Here is a 21382-nt window from a genome sequence, read left to right as displayed (position 1 = left end):
GGGTGTTACCATTTAGTGGTCAATTGTACGGAATATGTACTTCACTGTGCAACCTACTAATAAAAATCTCAATCAATCAAGATAGGAGAGCCCTAAGTTATTGTCTTGTTTTGGATAAATGTAATTAATTTTAGATAACCCCAGTTAGTTTTTTTAGCCTCTTTTATTTTGTACAATCTCTATCAGTTTTACTTGTATTTTCTGTTTATTTTTGTATGTTGATTGTGTTTGATTTGTTTTGATGTTTAAATTGCTCAACGTGTTGTTAGTCGATTAACTGGATTGGAAGTGCTTTATTTTATTAAATAAAATAAAGCACTTCCAATCCAGTTAATCGACTAACATGTTATTACATTACATGTTTATTTGTTTGAACAAACAAATAAAATGTATTTGTTTGTTCAAATAAAAATATACATATCGGGGATGTAGAGTGAAAATAGCTACCGAATAGCTATATCACCTTATCCTAATTATTTAAAAGTCGGAATGCAGTGATTGCGATTATAGATATATAAACAGCTTGGCGATGACCAGTATGTTTTCATTTTTTTTGTTCAGTAAAAATGTATATGTAAAACATTTACAGTGGAATTGTTCTATTTGGGATATTCACTGCTGAAAGGGGTCAGTTTTACTGAGTTAGTTTCCGTTTTCCCTGAACGCAACATTTCATCTCGCGAGATTTTGACCTCAGTAACGCTGTACGTGGCTGGGTGGTTCAGGAATAAAAACAATCACAATCAGGTTTTAAATATATCCATCGTTAATGACCGCAAACAAAAGGCAGAGTTAATGACGTATGGAGATATATGTTTTTACAAATAGTGCTTGTGTTGTAATGTTTATTTAGAATTGTTTGGCCAGCCGGCTGTAACAGCAGCTGTAAAAGGAGAGTTTGTTGCAGCCTGCCAGCGAGTAATGGCGGAGAGTATTTCTTCTGGTGACTTCTCTGTCCTTCCTCCGCCAAGGACTCGTATCTTCAAGATCATCGTGATCGGGGACTCGGGGGTCGGGAAGACCTGCCTCACCTACCGCTTCTGTGCCGGCAAGTTCCCGGAGAAGACCGAGGCCACGATCGGGGTGGACTTCAGAGAGCGGCTGGTGGACATTGACGGCGAGAAGATCAAGGTAAATACTTAAATATTGATATTACATGTCAAATATTAACATTGAATTGCAATTATTTTAAGTATTGAAGGAATTGCAGGAAATCAACAATATTATGAACTACACAGCAGGTTCATGGAAGATTCATTCATATGAATGTTCTTCTTTTAGCAATGATAGGGACAGGCGGTAGAAATAGATGGATGGATGTTTGTTGTTGTTAGTTGGGCGATACTAGAGATTTTGGTATCGAGCCAGTACCAAACCGATACAGGGTCATGTATTGTTGTTCCATATCATCGTTTCATATCAAATGTTTCGTGTACGACCACATAGTCAATAAACTCTTCCTTCATTTTTTTACACAATATTACAATACCTTACTCATTCCCTCCAGGATTTTGCAATTTTGCCAGTTCATGAGTTCAACCAATCCCAGAAAATGATGTGCGGCCTCGCAACTTTGCCCAATGTCAAGTCAAGTCAACTTTATTGTCATGCAACAGAACATTACACAGCAGACTGAAATTGCGTTTCTCCCATACTCCAATGTGCGATGTTAAAACAAGAATTGACACACATTAAGCATAAACTACACATCAGACTAAACATAGGACAGATAATTAACAGATAAACAAATGAAAGACAGTGAGCTTACAGCTACCAACCTGTCATACTGTTCAAGACTATAGTCAGGATGAGGTATTCACTGTAGTGCAATACAAGGTGCAATATGGCAAAAGTGCAGAGTAGCAGCTTGGAGATGAATAGTTTCGTAAACTTATTACATTATTGTGCAAGGGGATATCGGCCTATGTGCATAAGATTGATTGATTGATTGAAACTTTTATCAGTAGATTGCACAGTGAAGTACATATTCCGTACAATTGACCACTAAATGGTAACACCTGAATAAGTTTTTCAACTTGTTTAAGTATATACTATCATCATAATACAGTCATCACATAAGATAATCATCAGAGTATATACATTTAATTATTTACATTATTTACAATCCGGGGTGTGGGATGTGGAGGGCGGGGGGGTTAGGTTTGTTTGTTATCATCACTTCAGTCATCAACAATTGAGAACAGAGAAATGGACATTGAAACAGTGTAGGTCTGACTTGATAGGGTATGTACAGCAAGTAGTGGACATAGAGAGAGAGATCAGAACACACAAGAAAAAGTATCTACATTTGATTATTTACATTTGATTATTTACAGTCCGGGGAGGGTGTTAGTTTAGGATTGAAGTTGCCTGGAGGTGTACTTTTATTGCGGTTTTGAAGGAGGATAGAGATGCCCTTTCTTTTACACCTGTTGGGAGCGCATTCCATATTGATGTGGCATAAAAAGAGAATGAGTTAAGACCTTTGTTAGATCGGAATCTGGGTTTAACGTGGTTAGTGGAGCTCCCCCTGGTGTTGTGGTTATGGCGGTCATTTACGTTAAGGAAGTAGTTTGACATGTACTTCGGTATCAGGGAGGTGTAGCGGATTTTATAGACTAGGCTCAGTGCAAGTTGTTTTACTCTGTCCTCCACCCTGAGCCAGCCCATTTTGGAAAAGTGGGTAGGAGTGAGGTGTGATCTGGGGTGTAGGTCTAAAAGTAAGCTGACTAGCTTGTTCTGGGATGTTTGGAGTTTAGATTTGAGGGTTTTGGAGGTGCTAGGGTACCAGGAGGTGCATGCGTAATCGAAAAAGGGTTGAACGAGAGTTCCCGCTAGAATCTTTATGGTGCTTTTGTTGACCAGATAGATTCTATAGAGAAATCTCGTTCGTTGGTTGACCTTTTTGATTACCTTGTTTGCCATTTTATCACAGGAAAGATTAGCCTCTAGAATGGAACCTAGGTAGGTGACCTCATCTTTCCTGGTGATAACAATGTCACCCACTTTTATAGTGAGTATTTTGCAGATATTGCGTTTGTCTTTCTCACAGTTCCACAGGTCTTTGTGCGTGAGGGTTGTGGGGGGGATTTGTAATCCAGTTTTCATAAATGAGTTGAGCAGTCTGATGGCTTGTGGGAAAAAGCTATTCCTGAGATTGGTAGTCTTGCAACGCATACTGCTGTAGCGCTTGCCAGATGGTAGGAGCGTGAACAGTTTGTGTGTGGGGTGGGTGGGGTGTTTGATGATGTTTGTGGCTCATTTGTGGCAGCGGGATGGGTATATGTCCTGGATGGATGGTTGGGCTGATCTGGTGATCTTCTCAGCTGACCTCACCACCCTCTGCAGAGCTTTCCGGTCCGCAACAAAACAGCTACCATACCAGACTGAGAGACTGCTGGTGAGGATGCTCTCAATGGCACCCGTGTAGAAGGTGGTGAGTGCCAGTGGGGGCGTAGGAATTGGAGGCGTTGCCGAGCTTTCTTGACAAGGGAGGTGGTGTTGGTAGACCATGACATGTCAACAGTGATGTGCACCCCCAGAAACTTGGTGCTTTTCACTGATTCCACAGCACTGCCATTGATGGTGAGGGGTGTGTGTGGGTTGTGATTTCTCCCGAACTCCACAGTTATTTCCTTAGTTCTATTGACATTGAGATGTACATTTTTGGTGTCACACCAGTTGATGAGTTGGTGTACCTCATCTCTGTGGGCTGAGTTGTGGTCGTTGCTGATGAGGCCCACCACTGTTGTGTCATCAGCAAACTTGATGATGTGGTTTGAGTTGTATCTGGCGCAACAGTCGTGAGTCATCAGTATAAACAGCAGAGGACTCAACACACATCCTTGAGGGATGATGATGGTCTGTGAAGAGTTTTTGCCAACTCTTACTGTCTGTGGTCTGTTGGTGAGAAAGTCTAGTAACCAGTTACTTCCTCAGGGTACCTTCCTCATTTGAACCGATACGGTACCATTTCCCGGTGCCTGGGAAACGACACCTGTATTAAACGGTACCAATATTCACTACTTTTGTGTCTGTTAATAAATATTGTATGTAACAAGAAAGTGTTATTTTTTATCAGAACATTTCTAAGTCACTTTGTTAGCATTGAAAATTGCAACATTACCTTAGCTCTGTTATTATAATCGCAATATTGTTGAATGTGCTCAAAAAGTATTTATAAACACACTGAAATCTTTAGACTTTTTCAATAACTAAAATTATTAGACACTCTGTTAAAAACACAGTATTTTGCATGTTTTCTATTTCTTATGCTTCACTGATAGTGTTTTAGTCTTAGTATTTATTTTGTTAATGGCTAAACTTTTAATGTTTTAAATATTAGTTTGTACTTTTACACTTTAATATTTAGTTAAATTAAGTGCATTGCAAATAAAATATATTATTATTTCTGGTGGGCAATACCTAAAAATTAGCCTCCAAAAAAGCACATTGTAAGAATAGAAGACAACTGAAAAATATAGATTGGCCGACACGACCATTTTTGGTATTTTCTTCTCATCTTTGGCGTAGTGTTGTCTGGATACCAATATTTTGGTACCGGTACCAAAATTATTTCGATACTTTTCGGTACTTTAATAAAGGGGACCACAAAAAATGTCATTATTGGCTTTATATGAAGAAAAAATCTTACGGTACATTAAACATATGTTTCTTATTGCAAGTTTATCCTTAAATAAAATAGTGAACATACAAGACAACTTGTCTTTTATTAGTAAGTAAGCAAACAAAGGCTCTTAATTTAGCTGCTGACGTCATTTATCGTGCTATTATTTTGTCAAAATGATAAAGGACAAGTGGTAGAAAATGAATTATTAATCTACTTGTTCATTTTACTGTTAATATCTGCTTACTTTCTCTTTTAACATGTTCTATCTACACTTCTGTTAAAATGTAATAATCACTTATTCTTCTGTTGTTTGAAGTTGATACTTTACATTCGTTTTGGGTGATACCACAAATTTGGGTACAGTCGTTACAGGATCATACATTGGTCATATTCAAAGTCCTCATGTGTCCAGGGACATATTTCCTGAGTTTATAAACATAATATACATTTGAAAAAACAAAAGAAGATGTTGTGATGCCAAAAAATATCGACGTAATCATAGTAGTATCGACTAGATACGCTACTGTACTTGGTATTTTTACAGTGGATGTCAGGTGTAGATCCGCCAATGGCGTTTGTTTACATTTTGACACTGGTGAGCTACGGCGTGTAGTGAAGCATGTTTAGCTATTCCTATTTAGCTATTCCCCCCACACCTCCGGGTGGGTTGTGGCGGACCGGTACTTTTTAGAGGCAGTATAGTACCGAATATGATTCATTAGTATCGCAGTACTATACTAATACTGGTATACCGTATAACACTACTTTGGCGTGAGTCTATGTAATACATGTGTGTAATAAAAACATTTTTTTTCTACAGATCCAGCTGTGGGACACAGCGGGCCAGGAGCGTTTCAGGAAGTCCATGGTGCAGCACTACTACCGCAACGTGCACGCAGTAGTCTTCGTATACGACATCACCAATGCTGCTAGTTTCCGCAGCCTCCCAGCGTGGATTGAGGAGTGCAAGCAGCATGCTTTGGGAACGGAGGTGCCCAGGATCCTGGTGGGGAACAAGTGTGATCTCCGAGACGGCGTGCAAGTGGGAACAGACGTGGCCCAACAGTTTGCGGACTCTCACTCCATGCCGTTGTTCGAGACCTCGGCTAAGAACCCCAACAGCCAGGGGGGCTTGAGCACGGGAAACAGTGACCACGTGGAGGCCATTTTCATGACGGTGGCTCACAAGCTGAAGTCCCAGAAGCCTCTGGTGTTGAGCCAGCCTCCTGTGGGATCAGGAAGCAGCATCAAACTGAGCTGCAGAAGCGAGGATGGATCTGATGTGTCGCAAGGATGGACCTGCAGCAGCTGCTGATTTGATGGACACGACTCAACAAGACAATCTTGAGGACGTAGACTTCTTCTTTAAAGCCATAAAACATGCCGGACATTGTGTTGTTGTTTGGGGAGAACTTGTTTATGTTGAAGTGAGAAGAGTGTGACAACATGGTCATAAATCAATTCAAACTGTGACTTGGGCTCTTTGGCCTCTGACAAGCTTTAAAACATTCACTTCTTCCTCCTTTCTGACCGGACTGTAAGACACAGTACACGTCAGCCAACCATCTTCTGCTTCTTACTAAAAAAGTGCCCACAGAGGTTGGATTCCACCACAGTAATTAACAAAACATACACATTTAATTTCCTTTTTAGATTGTTAGTCCAAAGATAGTTTTCTCGTCATTGTAGTCAAGACAAAGCCTTCCAATTAGGTGCCAGAAGTTATCAGTTTGCATGCTATTTTGTCTTCAGTTTTAAGATTTTTTTTATCTTGATTGAAGGGAGCTTCAGTTTGTTTACACTAGTTATTCCTGCATCATACAGATTGATGCAACAATATTTTTTATTGGCATGTGGTTATTTATTATAAGAACAAAAGCTTTATTTTTTTCAGTTTTGTTGCTCTGCATTGCTGTACGGTATATATATTGTATGTACATGATTTGTAATTAACATTGAGGAATAAATGCAAGAATCCCAAGTAATTTAAAATAATAAAATAAAAACTGTTAAATAATGAGGTGCAAATACACTGAGTAGCCTGAAAGGGCTGTTTGCAACCTTTACATGGCTGCCTAAAAGGCGCTCATTTTCCAAAGTGAGGTAAGCATTATATTTTCCCTTCTTCCGGCTTTAAGCACCTTAACTATGTTCCACGTAACACACACACACACACTAGAGCCCAAGGCTTTGTGTGATTTTAAACATAATTTTTTGTGTGGCCCCATTTCAGTCTTTACTATTACTAGTATAACACATTAGGGCAGGGATTCTCAAACTGTGGTATATTTGCCACTAGTGGTACGCGGGCTCCATCGAGTGGTACGCCAAAGAATCACTTGATTGAATATAGGAAAATAAAACACTGTACTTTAAACACAGTGTTACTGTTCAAACTGTGTAATGTTACAGTGGCCTAAAGTAATAAGTATACTTATTAAATAAAGCCTCTGCCTTGTTTTTAATGCATACTTACGCTACTGTATTTTAATGTTGGTCATTATGGTGGTATTTGGAGAGCAAAGTTTTTTCTGAGGTGGTACTTGGTGAAAATAGTTTGAGAACTACTTGCACTAGGAGCTGTAGGGCTGACTGCAGCCTATAGTGAGTATTGTAATACAGTGGTCCTTCTCCACATTTTGTTTCAAAGTTGTATAGCTCGTGACTATGTGTGCGTTACATTACCTCATGTATAGATGGTTTTAATGATGCAAAACATATTTAGAAAGCCGTAAACAGATTTTTTTAATGCTTTAGCTACAAAGATATTCCATTTATAATTAATTCCTACTTTGCAGATTTTAATTTATTACGGTAAACGAGGGTTTTGCTCTTAGTGACCAGAAGTAGATTTGGAACCTAAAGTGTGTGCATAAAAAACACAACCAACAAAAATGCAGCACAGATACTGTATGTTTAGAATTAGATATTAAGAAACAATGTATAATTGTTCCACAAAATATGTAAAGATTTGTATTCGTATTGGCAACACTAAATTGATCCTAGTGTGTGAATGTTGTCCATCTGTGTTGGCCCTGTGATGAGGTAATGACTTGTCCAGGGTGTACCCCGCCTTCCTCCCGAATGCACCTGGGATAGGCTCCCCCCGAAAGGGACACTGTAAAAATGGATAGATGGGTAAATAATCATGTATGAACAATAAACAAAAAGACTACATTGACAACTACAAATTCAATATGTTCAATAGTCACATGTTTATAAAAATGTATACTGTATGAAAAGGTACAATAATAGTTCAATCATATTGCCTTCCGTAGTATTCAGTATCATTGAATGTATATTCTATCGCAACAACAACATGACTGCAAATTATTTGTTGCTGCTCTTGGACTGGTTTTGTGTATGTGCGCGCTGTGTGTGTGTACGAGACGGCGGTGAGTGACAAGCCTGATACAAGACATTGATACAACGTTGATTATACATACAGGTCCTTTAAAAATGAATTTGAAACAGCGTTGTAAAATAGTTGTATTTGTAAATTGACTTGTCTATGTTCTCAGTTCTCATTCATCCAGGTCATTGTTATCTAAGGGCATTCAATCGATTGCAACTGGACTGTTTGGTATTTCTTAGAAGACGTATCGCCTCTCATCCGAGTAGGCTTCATCAGTTGGTGCTCATAGACTTAGATTGGTCACATCAGTCCGACGAGATGAAGCCTACTCGGATGAGCGGCGAAACGTCTTCTAAGACTAACCAAACAGTCCAGTTGCGATCGATCGAATGCCCTGAGGTAAATTGAGTTGATGTCAAACGTTGGATTCACGTTTTTGGTTGGAAAATGACCAAAATTCAATGGTCAAATCAATGTCAGAACCCAACATTGATTAAACATTGTCAAAAAGCATGTTGTTTCAAAGTATGTTTGAGTTGCTCAATGTCAGGACCTAATTCAACAAGTTCTCAACGTTTTAATGTCTTGTGCCTGCTGGGATTCGTCAGACCAACGAACAATTTTTAATCCCTCTAATTGTCAAACATACACATTTAGAAAGTATCTGTTAAACTACCAATGGTAACAAACTAGCAGGTGGTGTTCTGTTATATATTTTTTTGGTTGCAAGTTGCAAACAGCCTCTCTAAGTACTAACAGAAATACAAAGAATGAGTAAAGAAAATAATAATGAATGCAGGAATAAAAGATAACAGCCATTGAAACTCCCCTTTGGTTAATTTCTGATAGTTTTTACTGTTGCAAGAATCTGTGTGGCCAAAAGTGCTTAAAAATGATTAAAGTCCTCTTTTTTGACTTAAGCATGTTGTCATGAAGTTTGATACTCGCGTTAAACAATGTCAAAGTATCAAATCATTAAGTTTCTTTAGACGTGAGCTTGCATGCAGTTTTGGATGCCTCTTTTTGCAGGATTTTTCAGTGGCTACAAGATAATGTCAAGGCGAGGTGGAAGTCCTTATTTGGACAGTCAAGCTTTCAACCAGAGGGAGTGGAGATCCTCCCCTCTGCTTCAGGCAATGAGGAAACACAAAAAGGTAAGATAAAGTACTATTGTCATATAAACTCCGCATGCACATAACAGCGGCAGTAAATTCTGCCAAAGCAGTTTTTTTTAATTCAGCTAATTTTATGCTTGATCGTGTGCGGGTGTACTTAATGATATAACCAATGAATCTATACAATGTTTTTGAAGTTTGTTTTTGACTGTGTCTGGGAAAAATGGTGGTGTCAACTTCAAAATACATATTTAAAAAGTGCACATTTTTAAAAGATAAATTCGATACTTTTTAAGAGAGTGGGTCGTGGTTTCAATCGCAATCTGCAAACAGCCAGCTTGCAGACAGACTCAAAAATCAGGTTAAAAAGGGACTGTGGAGCAAAATTAAAACACAAAGCTTATATTAAACATGTTTCATACACCACAAGGAATGGTTTTAAACGTAAAAAAAATAATAATAATCAGGTCTGGAATGAAGACGTACCCATTGCTAATTAATTACCATGACACTTTTTTATTAGGTTGTGAAAAAAAGAAGGAACATGAAGTTTTACTAACTTGTGAATGTCATTGAAATCCATTAAAAAAAAAGAACACTTTTTAAATTTAAAAAGGTCGTATCAATGCAGGCACATTGTGTTGTCATGGTGATGTATTGTGTGTTTGCACGCTACAACAGCTTCTTCTTCCTAGCTGGGTGTGAATAATAATCTGTAGATAAAACTTTATTGCGCGTATTATTAAAGCAAATCTGATGTTATTTTGATTCTGTGAAGCCGTGAGGTGTCAGAGGGGACATAGACAACTGTGTGTTTGTCAGAGAGTCACGGCTGACAGTATGACATTAACTGTCAAAAAATCAACGGAATCAATTGATAAACGCTACATCACAGGTGAAACTCAAAAAATTAGAGTATGGTGCAAAAGCTCATTCTTGTCAATTCAACTTTAAATGGGAAACTAATATGTGATGTGTCATTATATATCAAGCCTTTGATATAATTTTGATAATCATACCTTACAGTTTTTGATAACCCCTTCTCTCCATCAAATACACAATCAGTAGCTTCTCCATATTTTCATGGATAAATGTCCGCTGTTTGGACACTCTGGCTAGCACTAGACTCATTCTCTATCAATATGGTGCAGACTTGCAGTGCTTTGCTCCAACTGCTTCACCAAGTTAGTTAGCTCCTCATGTTTTTGATGATTTATTTCATTAATTCAATGAATATCACCCACTTATTTTTCTCAGCACTGTCCTTCACACCCACTCTCTTTCTTTCCATGATTAGAAAAACAAAGTTATGTCTATTTCTAGCTAGAAACTGTGAGCAAGACTGTATGTTTTGGTCGGATTTTACAGGGTTTACCGTGTCATTTGCTACAACAAATGGTGGGGAGGCTCCTAAACCCAATTTTTGCTTGCAACCTAAAGCATACCAAATAGCCAAAAGCTTGTATCCCGAAAAACTTGAGGTATTCCAAGATACCATAAAATAAACAATCCATACATCCTAGAGGGGGGGGGGGGGGGGGTTACCCACATATGCGGTCCTCTCCAAGGTTTCTCATAGTCATTCACATTGACGTCCCACTGGGGTGAGTTTTCCTTGCCCGTATGTGGGCTCTGTACCGAGGATGTCGTTGTGGCTTGTACAGCCCTTTGAGACACTTGTGATTTAGGGATATATAAATAAACATTGATTGATTGATTGACATACATGCCTTTAGGTCAGGGGTGTCAAACGTAAGGCCCGCAAGCTTTTTCAGGGCCGCGTACAGGTTTTATCTGGCCCGCGGGATGAGTTTGCTAAGTATAAAAATGAGCTGACATTTTTGAATGAAAGAAACTGCTGTTCTAAATGTGTCCACTAGATGTCGCAATAGCAATTAATTGTAACTATGTAGATTATGCTACATATGTATAAAAAAACACAAAAAACATGTTAGTACATCAGTCGAAGAAAATGAGCAAACTACATAAATAACATACTGTAATTAGATTTTTATTGTATTTTTTTATCTTGATAATTTTTAATCTAACACCAATGAGTTGACTGATGAACATTATCACATCATTTATTCAGAAAGTATAAATAACGACAAATAAAGGTACAATACTATTAACCGCAACATGTTAGTTTAAATAAAACAAGATTATGATTTGTACATTTTCAGAATGTGCTTGTTCTATTTTTTAACAAAGAAAACAATCTGAAGTTGTCTTTATTTTTAAGTTATCGTGTCGTGATTTTACCAGTCCGGCCTACTTGGGAGTAGATTTTTCTCCATGTGGCCCCTGATCTAAAATGAGTTTGACACCCCTGCTTTAGGTAGAACCCCAGAATAAAAAGTCAACATTCCTATCAGCTTGGTGGTTACATATTTACTTGTTAAAAACAATCTCACGTCATCAAGTCACAAGATCAGTGTCAGGACAGTCTGCTGTACGGCGGCAGGTTAGAGGATGCTCCCAAATCCTCATGTGTTTTCCCACCGTCTGGAGGAGACTGAAAAGGGGAGTTGAAGAGCCTGTCGTCACTACCAGCTGTAAGAAGAACAGCATGACAGACTAATTAATGGTTGACATCCTGGCTTCAAAACAATGGAGGTGACCTTACCTTGCCAGGTACACACCATCTCAGCGTCGCCTGGGTCACACTGTGGAACCAGCGTCTCCTGTAACGCACACCAGAAGTGAGCACATGAACGAAGCCTACATCAAGACTAAAAAAAATTGAAATAAGACTGAGAGTATTGTTATTGTTACGGTACATGACAGTGACTACAATAGAGACGGTATTTGTTCCTACAAGTCCGGTCCTAGCGTCGTAGCATCCACAGCGGGGGAGACTACAGCAACCCACATAGGCGATGAGAGAAGAAATGAGCAGGCTGACGAAGCAGCTCAGCAGTATGGTGGCGTTGGCGCCCTTCACCATCCTATGCAGCACGAACGTCTGTGCCGAGACAATACGCCTGTTTGTCGTTTGCTTAACTTAAAACAACAACAAGATTATTTTTGTTTTTACCACTTCAGGACTGTCGTGGTGGTGGAAGACCTCTTTATCTTCCTCTCCGTAGGTCAGTGTTAGACAAGCGTAGCCCAAAACAAACACAGTAGCCACGCAAGACAGCACCGCTGCCGCCACCATCACGCTCACCTGCAGCAAACACAGTCAGGGAAATGATAGTGAATATGCAATATTGAGATGACTAAAAAACAATCCTAGTCCAATGTGCACTGATAATTTACATGACTGCATTTCACAATTGCTCCTAGAGATCATATCATATTTTATGGGTTACCAATGTGTTATAAACTGCTATTAACATTGTTGATCCTACTACTATGGTATTCACATTAAAATGTGGGTTTTTTTCTATGTATTCAAAAAGTACACTCCCATGGCTATATGAACATACTTTTCAAATATTCTTGTAGTCAAACAATATTTTCAGAATATTAGATGGAATTTTTAACTGACATATTTCGACTGTCATCTGCAGTATTCTTCATTATTTTAGGCGTGGCCTACCAGGCAGAGCTGTCAAGTCTATCTGATTGGTTGGTACTGATCGTTAATAACACGATATGGATTTTTTAATTTTATTTTATAAGTAGCTTACCACCACCAGGTGTGAATGAATGATGGGTTCTACATGTAAAGCGACTTTGGGTACTTAGAAAAGCGCTATATAAATCCCAGGTATTATTATAGACCCCAACGACCGCATTATATAGAACTTTAAGTGGATTAGCCCCACATACATACCAGTACGGTGTGAAATGAGATATTTACATAGAAAGATTTTGTAAATGTTTATTTACGTAGCTAAATTGTTTGCAAACGGTGCCTGTAACACGGCGGTAAAACGGCTGATCAAGTCAAGTCATTGATGTTTTTAATCATCCTTAATGAGATGGATTTTTAGCCTACTTTATACCTGCATTATCCTTTCCATCCTTAGCCTTTCCATCCTTTGAAACGGAGCTACTGTGTGGAACAATTTCCCTTGTGGATCAATAAAGTTTGTCTAAGTCTAAGGATAAGACTTTCTCCTTTTTTGATAAAGTTTGGATGTTTATCAGAATACTTCTTCCTTGTACTTTGTAAACACTCTGAGTTTGAACAGTTTCTTAAAGTGGATCATTTTTGTACATTGTTTGATTTTTCTGCTTAATCCATTCCATAATTTAGCCGTTAGCAAAGAAAAATCCATAGATTAGTTGCACCTTTGTATAAGCTGCAGGGTTCAAAGCTTGGATAAAAAGTAGCGGTTTACAGTCCGGAAAATACGGTTATATATTGTGAGAATGAGTTTGAATTGAGAATTGTGTTGAATGAAGAATCGATTCGGAATCAAATCATTTCAAGAATCTGATAGAAATTAAATTGTGAGTAGTCAGTTGATTCACATCAATAATGTTTATACAAGTTTAGATTAGGGTATAACATTTGTAATGAAGGAATGATATTAATGTGTCTTGTATGCAGGACTGTCTCAGAAAATTAGAATATTGTGATAAAGTCCTTTATTTTCTGTAATGCAACTAAAAACATGAAAATGTCATACATTCTGGATTCATTACACATCAACTGAAATATTGCAAGCCTTTTATTATTTTAATATTGCTCATTATGGCATACAACTTAAGAAAACTCAAAAATCCCATCTAAAAAAAACCTCTATGGAGATGATGATTTCACAGCAGACCCAATAATGCAAATGAGCTAAAGGCCGCTATTGAAGCATCCTGGGCATCCATAACACCTCAGCGATGCCACAGGCTGATTGCCTCCATGCCACGCCGCATTGATGCAGTAATCCGTGCAAAATGATTCCCAACCAAGTACTGAGTGCATTAATAGACATTTTCAAAATGTTTGATATTGTTTTAGTGTTATAAATCTTTATTTTTTTACTTGGTCTGAGGAAATATACTAATTTTTTGAGATGGGATTTTTGAGTTGTCTTAAACTGTATGCAATAATCAGCAATATTATAATAAAAGGCTTGCAATATTTCAGTTGATGTGTAATGAATCCAGAATGTATGACATTTTCATGTTTTTAGTTGCATTACAGAAAATAAAGGACTTTGTCACAACATTCTAATTTTCTGAGACAGTCCTGTATAGTAAAACATCCTCAGCCCCGGGGCCCCCCTTAGGTTAAGGCGGACCTGGCCGTATCACCAGTCCGTGATCATTAATACAGATAATCCTTACATCCCTAATGCTTTGCAATGATAACTTTTGAGCTGCCAGTTACAGATGACTTGGTTGTACCTACTGAACAGGACACTTACCAGTATCGAGTTTTTTCTTTGAGAAGCAAATAAAGCCAGAACAGCAGGACAAGCCATGATCTGAAAAAAGTTCACAACCAGTAAGATGGCAAACAGGCTAAGACTACACAAAGTAATTTAATGACCCCAAAATGTTGTTCGCTTAATGAATTTTAACGGCTGTTATTTTGCATCACAATAGAGTGAAACCTATCTTTTCTGGACATGCCACCTCCTGTAGAGCAGTGGTCCCCAACCACCGGGATGCGGCCCGGGACCGGTCCGTGGATCGATTGGTACCGGGCCGCACAAGAAATACAAATTTAAAAAAAGTATTTTTTAATTTTTTTTCCAATTAAATCAACATAAAAAACACAAGATACACTTACAATTAGTGCACCAACCCAAAAAACCTCCCTCCCCCATTTACACTCATTCACACTCATTCGCACAAAAGGGTTGTTTCTTTGTTATTAATATTTCTGGTTCCTACATTATATATCAATATAGATCAATACAGTCTGCAGTCCGTAAGCACACATGATTGCATTTATTTATAACAAATAAAAACAAAAACAAAAATACCCCGGTCCGTGGGATACATTTTCAAGCGTTGACCGGTCCGCAGTTACAAAAAGGTTGGGGACCACTGCTGTAGAGGATAAATACTTTGGATCGTGAACAGTCAGCTGTCATATCCAAGTCTGTGACTATTAATTGATGAAGCCTGCTTGGATAAAAGGCAAAACGTTTTCTACTATAAGACAATCCAAACAGTCCAGTTGGGATTGATTCTGGGAATACAATGATGTAATAATGTAATATTGACGGACACATTTTACAGTACTGTACTGTAACACATTATGCACAACTGGAGCACAAATTGATAAATACACAATTTTGTTGATGTTATTCTTGCGGTACAAAAGGTGTTTGCTAGTTTCTTCCATGCAAGTCATGTATTAACTGAGCAAATAACACTTACAGGATGCTACTTGCACAATATCACTTCAAGCACTTATGGCAGGTGCTGAGTCTGCATCTTTTAGACACGAAGTACAACCAAACTTTCCAGTGTTTCGGCCTGACCCTATTATCTAGATCAAGGGTCTCCAAACTACGTACGGCGGCCAGATCCTGCCAGCATACACAATCTGGCCCCCTGGGACGTCCCAAATTAAAAAAGAAAAATAATTATTTTTACATTTTCTTTTTTTAATCTGTCCTGTCCAGTTGCTATGTATACATATATTACATGTATGGGTATACATTTGTTTAGTCTGACCACAGAACTTTCCTCCAGAAGGTCTTATCTTTGTCCATGTGATATCAGATGAAACAAAAATTGAGCTGTTTGGCCACAATACCCAGCAAAATGTTTGGAGGAGAAAAGGTGAGGCTTTTATTCCCAGGAACACCATCAATCATAGTGGTGGTAGTATGTTTGCTCTGGGCCTGTTTTGCTGCCAATGGAACTGGTGCTTTACAGAGAGTAAATGGGACAATTAAAAAAAAGAGGATTACCTCCAAATTCTTCAGGACAACCTAAAATCATCAGCCCGGAGGTTGGGTCTTGGGCGCAGTTGGGTGTTCCAACAGGACAATGACCCCAAACACACGTCAAAAGTGGTAAAGGAATGGCTAAATCAGGCTAGAATTAAGGTTTTAGAATGGCCTTCCCAAAGTCCTGACTTAAACGTGTGGACAATGCTGAAGAAACAAGTCCATGTCAGAAAACCAACAAATGTAGCTGAACTGCACCAATTTTGTCAAGAAGAGTGGTCAAAAATTCAACCAGAAGCTTGTGGATGGCTACCAAAAGTGCCTTATTGCAGTGAAACTTGCCAAGGGACATGTGACCAAATATTAACATTGCTGTATGTATACTTTTGACCCTGCAGATTTGGTCACATTTTCAGCAGACCCATAAAACATTCATAAAAGAACCAAACTTCATAAATGTTTTTTGTGACCAACAAGTATGTGCTCCAATCACTCAAAAAAATAAGAGTTGTAGAAATTATTGGAAACTCAAGACAGCCATGAGATTATGTTCTTTACAAGTATACAACTGTGTGTGTGTATATATATATATATATATATATATATATATATATATATATATATATATATATATATATATATATATATATATATATATATATATATATATAACATTTAAATAATGTTTGGAATTTATGATCATGTATTTGTTACGGAGCCCCTAAAGGGACATGGAGGGAAGAAAAAAATGTTTTGTGAGATCTCTCTATACTTTTTGCGAGATCTCGCAATACTTTTTGCGAATTTTCGCAATACTTTTTGCGAGATCTTGCAATACTTTTTGAGAGATCTCGCAATACTTCTTGCGAGATCTCGCAATACTTTTTGAGAGATCTCGCAATACTTTTTGAGAGATCTCGCAAAAGGTTTTTTTCCTATGTCAGTGAACCGGAAGTAAAACAGACACAGCGATGGTGAACTGGAAGGGAAACAGACAAAGCGATGGAGGAGCCTACCTATCATCCGTGGAAGAAGTTGATTGATTTCTATTTTAGTATTGGCCTAACATCTAAAGACATCAAATCGTATTATGGTCCCACAACAGAGCACAGATGATGGGTACGCAAGCCCGCATGCTCCCACTCCTCCATCGCTGTGTCTGTTTCACTTACGGTTCACTATCGCTGTCTGTTTTACTTCCAGTTCACTGACATAGGAAAAAAACCTTTTGCGAGATCTCTCAAAAAGTATTGAGAGATCTCGCAAGAAGTATTGCGAGATCTCTCAAAAAGTATTGCGAGATCTCGCAAGAAGTATTGCGAGATTTCGCAAAAAGTATTGCGAGATCTCGCAAAACATCCATATCCCTTTAGGGCAGGGGTCGGCAACCTTTACCACTCAAAGAGCCATTTTGGCAAGTTTCACACATTAAAGAAAGTAATGGGAGCCACAAAATATGTTTTTAAAATTTAAAATGAAAAACACCGCATACAAAGCTTAAACGCTTTGTGCTATGTTAACTAGAGGTCTCAGACACACGCACCGGCACGTTGATGTGGAAATTTGATGTTAGTGCAGCCCGCGAGTTTTGAATTAATGTCGCTTGCGTCATACTTGCCAACCCTCTCATTTTTCCCGGGAGACTCCCGAATATCAGAGCGTGATGACACTGCATTTGGCGCCCTCTAGAGTCTGCCCAATCAGTGTATCTGCTCGGCCACAAGTGGAATGCAGCTTTGGCTTGATAGCGTTAAAGACAGCAAGGCTACTAACTCAACAGCCACACATCTTACACTGACGGTACCAATACCCAGAATCCCATGCAGCCCTAACTCTTCCGCTCAACCAACGCACGGAGAGGGGGGGGGTTGATGTGTGGGGGGATTTGGTGGTAGCGGGGGTGTATAATGTAGACCGGAAGAGTTAGGGCTGCATGGGATTCTGGGTAATGGTTGTGTTGTGTTTATGTTGTGTTACAGTGGGATGTTCTGCAGAAATGTGTTTTTCATTCTTTTTTGGTGTGGGTTCACAGTGTGGCGCATATTTGTAACGTAACAATGTTAAAGTTGTTTGATACGGCTACCGTCAGTGTAAGCTGTGTGGCTGATGAGTAAGTATGCTTTGCTGTCTCCTGTGTGAGCAAGTAATAACAACATGCAACATGTGGCTGGACTGGCATGCTGTATGTAAATGCTATAGAGGACAATTACTGCAGTGCAATTAGGGCATGCCCTTTATATAGTAATTAGAGTGTAAATAGGATTATATTTTCCTGGGAGTAGTCTATGAGAGACACTGACATCCATAAGTCTCCTGGGAAAATTGGGGGGGTCGGCATGTATGTAGCTGAACCGCATCAGAGTGGTCAAGGAGCCGCATGCGGCTCCGGAGCCGCGGGTTGCCGACCCCTGCTTTAGGGCATGGGTGTCAAACTCTGGCCCGCCATGTAATTTCACTTGGCCCTTGAGGCGATATCAAATTAACACTAAAGCTGGCCCGCCAATTATATATTGCTGTGGTGCCGCGGTAACACCGCATTCACCGCTAATTCAAATACTTGCCAACCCTCCCGGGAGTCTTCCATACTTCAGCGCCCCTCCCGAAAATCGTCAGGTCTGCCAATCAGCCAGTCCAACAAGTGCTGGCCCAGTCACAGTACATGTGCGGCTTCTGTACGCACACACAAGTGAATGCAACGCATACTTGATCAACAGCGATACAGGTCACACTGAGGGTGCCAGTATAAAAAACTTTAACACTGTTAGAAATATGCGCCACACTGTGAATCCAGTGTTTCCCACACATTCATTTATTTGTGGCGGCCCGCCACGAAAGAATTAAGGCCGCCACAAAAAAAAAATATATATATATATATATATATATATATATATATATATATATATATATATATATATATATATTTTTTTTTTTTTTTGTCCTGTCCAGCTTCTCAGGCAAATCATATAGTTGATGTAGATGCCCATATCGGCTGTTCAGATTTACTTTACAAAAGAGAAGTGTAGGATCAAGATTTTTGGAGCTCTTTGTTCAGTGGATCAGATGTTTGATGAAGCTTTGTGTCTATCTACCACCACTACTGTTTTCTGTTTATTTGTTACTGACTGTGGCAGGACACCTCTGCCTCTGTTTCACTTTATGTTGCTGGTAAATATTATGGTTGTAGTAGTAGGCTAAAGTTAAATTATTTAGTATGCACTAATTAAAGGGGCAGAGCTTTAAGAGACATTTTAGCTTTTATATTTTTATAAGATATATTTTTTGTAAGAACCACAATTAATAAATATATTTCAGTGAATAAGTTATTGTTCAAATCTGTATATAAATATGTACATAAAGTGTTGTAATTATATTGTAAAATGGATGGATGGATGGATGGATGGACGTGTAAAACAAAACTGTTATTATTAATTAGTAAGTATACATTTTTTTAGCCTTTTTAGAGAAAATCATATTGTAGAAAATTATGCAAATTACTCGATGATGTCATGGTGACCACGCCCATAGCTATGCCCCCACCGCCACAGGTATCTTGGCATTTTATGGGAAACACTGGAATCCACACCAAACAAGAATGACAAACACATTTTGGGAGAACATCCGCACCGTAACACAACATAAACACAACAGAACAAATACCCAGAATCCTTTGCAGCACTAACTCTTCTGGGACGCTACAAGGTGTGTGTGTGTGTGGGGGGGGTTTGGTGGTAGCGGGGGTGTATTTTGTAGCGTCCTGGAAAAGTTAGTGCAGCAAAGGATTCTGGGTATTTGTTCTGTTGTGTTTATATTGTGTTACCGTGCGCATGTTCTCCAGAAATGTGTTTGTCATTCTTGTTTGGTGTGGAATCACAGTGTGGTGTATATTTCTAATAGTGTTAAAGTTTTTTTATACTGGCACCCTCAGTGTAACCTGTATCGCTGTTGATGAAGTATGCTCGCATTCGCAAAATGCCGCACATATCTTGTGACTGGGTCTGAACGATGTTAGAATGGATGGAAAGCGGACGTGACGATAGCTCCTAGAGTACGTTAAAGGTTAATTTGCGGCTTTGTTCAGTTTTACATTTTGGCCCACTCTGTATTTGAGTTTGACACCCCTGCTTTAGGGGCTCCGTAATTTGTTGTATTATGTAATAATAAAAGCTATGCAACTGCATGTTGAACATGTGATTTTTTTTCTGTCATAATAGAAAGAAGAAATGATACCTTGTTGACACATTATTTTCAGACTTTTTGACATCTGTGTTTGCTAGTTGAAAGTGATCAATACCAGCTAAAATAGTTCAGGATAGATCACGATTATTGTTCAGTTTGTAACCTTATGATGTTATTACTATAAACAACACAATGAACAGGTTCCGGTACTCACCATTGCGCCCCACACCGGCGTCCTGGTAGTGCTCAGCGGTGTATCTTTGCGGAAGACGGCGTCCATGAAGCCGCAGATGAGGCAGAGAGCGGCACAAGCCACTTGGAGCACGCCGAGGATGAGCACATTCTTCTGGTTGAACATGAAGTATTTGTATCGGTCCATCTTCAACACGATATTCGCTCGCTCCAAAAAACGATTACCGGTACGTTATGCTATAAAAACATACTAAATACGATACGTGCCTCTAAAGTTAAACATATGGTATGTCTACTTTTAACGCCAACAAGGAATTTGATGAGCAGTTAGGAAAGTGTAAAGTAAAATAAAAGTCGTTTCAGTCTGTTGGAAGTTTAATCATTCACCTGCCTTCCAGTCACGTGACAATGAGACATGGGCCCTGGTTTTAGACTGTCAGGATTTCACGCCGCACTCCCATTTGGCTAAAACAAAACCATTTAATTTGCAATATTGGGTGAATGGAAAATAAATCCTGTAAACACACGTTATGAAATAAAGCAGTTAGTTTCCTGTAACTTAGAAATAATACATACTCAGTACATTTATATTAAAATAGGCTTGCAATAGTGCAGTCTTTCACAAAAAAAATTCTGCCCCGAATCCCCCCAGAATTGAATTAATATTGAGAACTTGATAATGCACATCCTTTCAAATAGGGGCTACAAACTTGATACTTTTAACTTTTGTTCAGTGTTAAGTGTGACCTATACTTTGTTTTTATTGCAGCAATAAAACAAAAACATACATCTCACAGAGATAGGGTGCTGAAAAGTGTTCAGGATGGTATAAAACCAAACACAGGTCTTTATTTATTCCGTATTGTTGTTACGGTGAATCCAAAGTTAATGTTACATGTACACACGTGTTCCTGTTTACCTACTACTCCTACTAGGTAGAACACCCGTTGATTTTCTACCATCTACCTGCAGGATTGTGTATCATTCTAACATGAATACTCGAGTGTTGACACAAATAATAGAAAAAACTTCCCTGTTCCGGACCCACTATTTGAGAAACCCGTGGTGGTTCTCCCTGGTCTTGCGTGGGTATTCTTGCAGTATTCCAGCTTCC

The 21382-nt window shown here is 38.8% G+C and overlaps 2 protein-coding genes across 2 annotated transcripts; one reads left to right on the top strand and one right to left on the bottom strand.

Moving 5' to 3' along the window:
* The first annotated feature begins 673 nt into the window (after positions 1-673).
* Positions 674-8822, top strand: rab33ba (RAB33B, member RAS oncogene family a). The gene is made up of 2 exons (XM_062045332.1): positions 674-1131; positions 5451-8822. The coding sequence occupies exons 1-2, from the start codon at positions 922-924 to the stop codon at positions 5943-5945; spliced, it is 705 nt and encodes a 234-aa protein (XP_061901316.1). The 5' UTR covers positions 674-921; the 3' UTR covers positions 5946-8822.
* On the bottom strand, positions 6029-20658 carry zgc:113425 (uncharacterized protein LOC541425 homolog). The gene is made up of 7 exons (XM_062045333.1): positions 20291-20658; positions 14419-14478; positions 12138-12269; positions 11919-12065; positions 11727-11784; positions 11515-11653; positions 6029-7748 (listed from the first exon to the last, which is right to left on the bottom strand). Exons 1-6 carry the CDS (start codon positions 20453-20455, stop codon positions 11538-11540), a joined length of 678 nt encoding a protein of 225 aa, XP_061901317.1. The 5' UTR covers positions 20456-20658; the 3' UTR covers positions 6029-7748; positions 11515-11537.
* Positions 20659-21382: the final 724 nt, after the last annotated feature.

This window comes from Entelurus aequoreus, linkage group LG04, assembly GCF_033978785.1.
Source record: "Entelurus aequoreus isolate RoL-2023_Sb linkage group LG04, RoL_Eaeq_v1.1, whole genome shotgun sequence".
NCBI classification, from domain to species: domain Eukaryota; kingdom Metazoa; phylum Chordata; class Actinopteri; order Syngnathiformes; family Syngnathidae; genus Entelurus; species Entelurus aequoreus.
The sequence above is the reverse complement of the archived record's forward strand: the minus strand, read 5'-3'. Positions and strand labels throughout refer to the sequence as shown.

Excerpts from the sequence above, each read along its gene's own strand:
- zgc:113425 (XM_062045333.1), bottom strand. The coding sequence starts at position 20,455 with ATGGACCGATACAAATACTTCATGTTCAACCAGAAGAATGTGCTCATC. Across the intron at positions 14,479-20,290 it reads CGCCGGTGTGGGGCGCAATG|ATCATGGCTTGTCCTGCTGT; the intron begins GTGAGTACCGGA and ends AACTTTTTTCAG. Across the intron at positions 12,066-12,137 it reads ACCACGACAGTCCTGAAGTG|ACGTTCGTGCTGCATAGGAT; the intron begins GTAAAAACAAAA and ends GTCTCGGCACAG.
- rab33ba (XM_062045332.1), top strand. The coding sequence starts at position 922 with ATGGCGGAGAGTATTTCTTCTGGTGACTTCTCTGTCCTTCCTCCGCCA. Across the intron at positions 1,132-5,450 it reads TTGACGGCGAGAAGATCAAG|ATCCAGCTGTGGGACACAGC; the intron begins GTAAATACTTAA and ends TTTTTTCTACAG.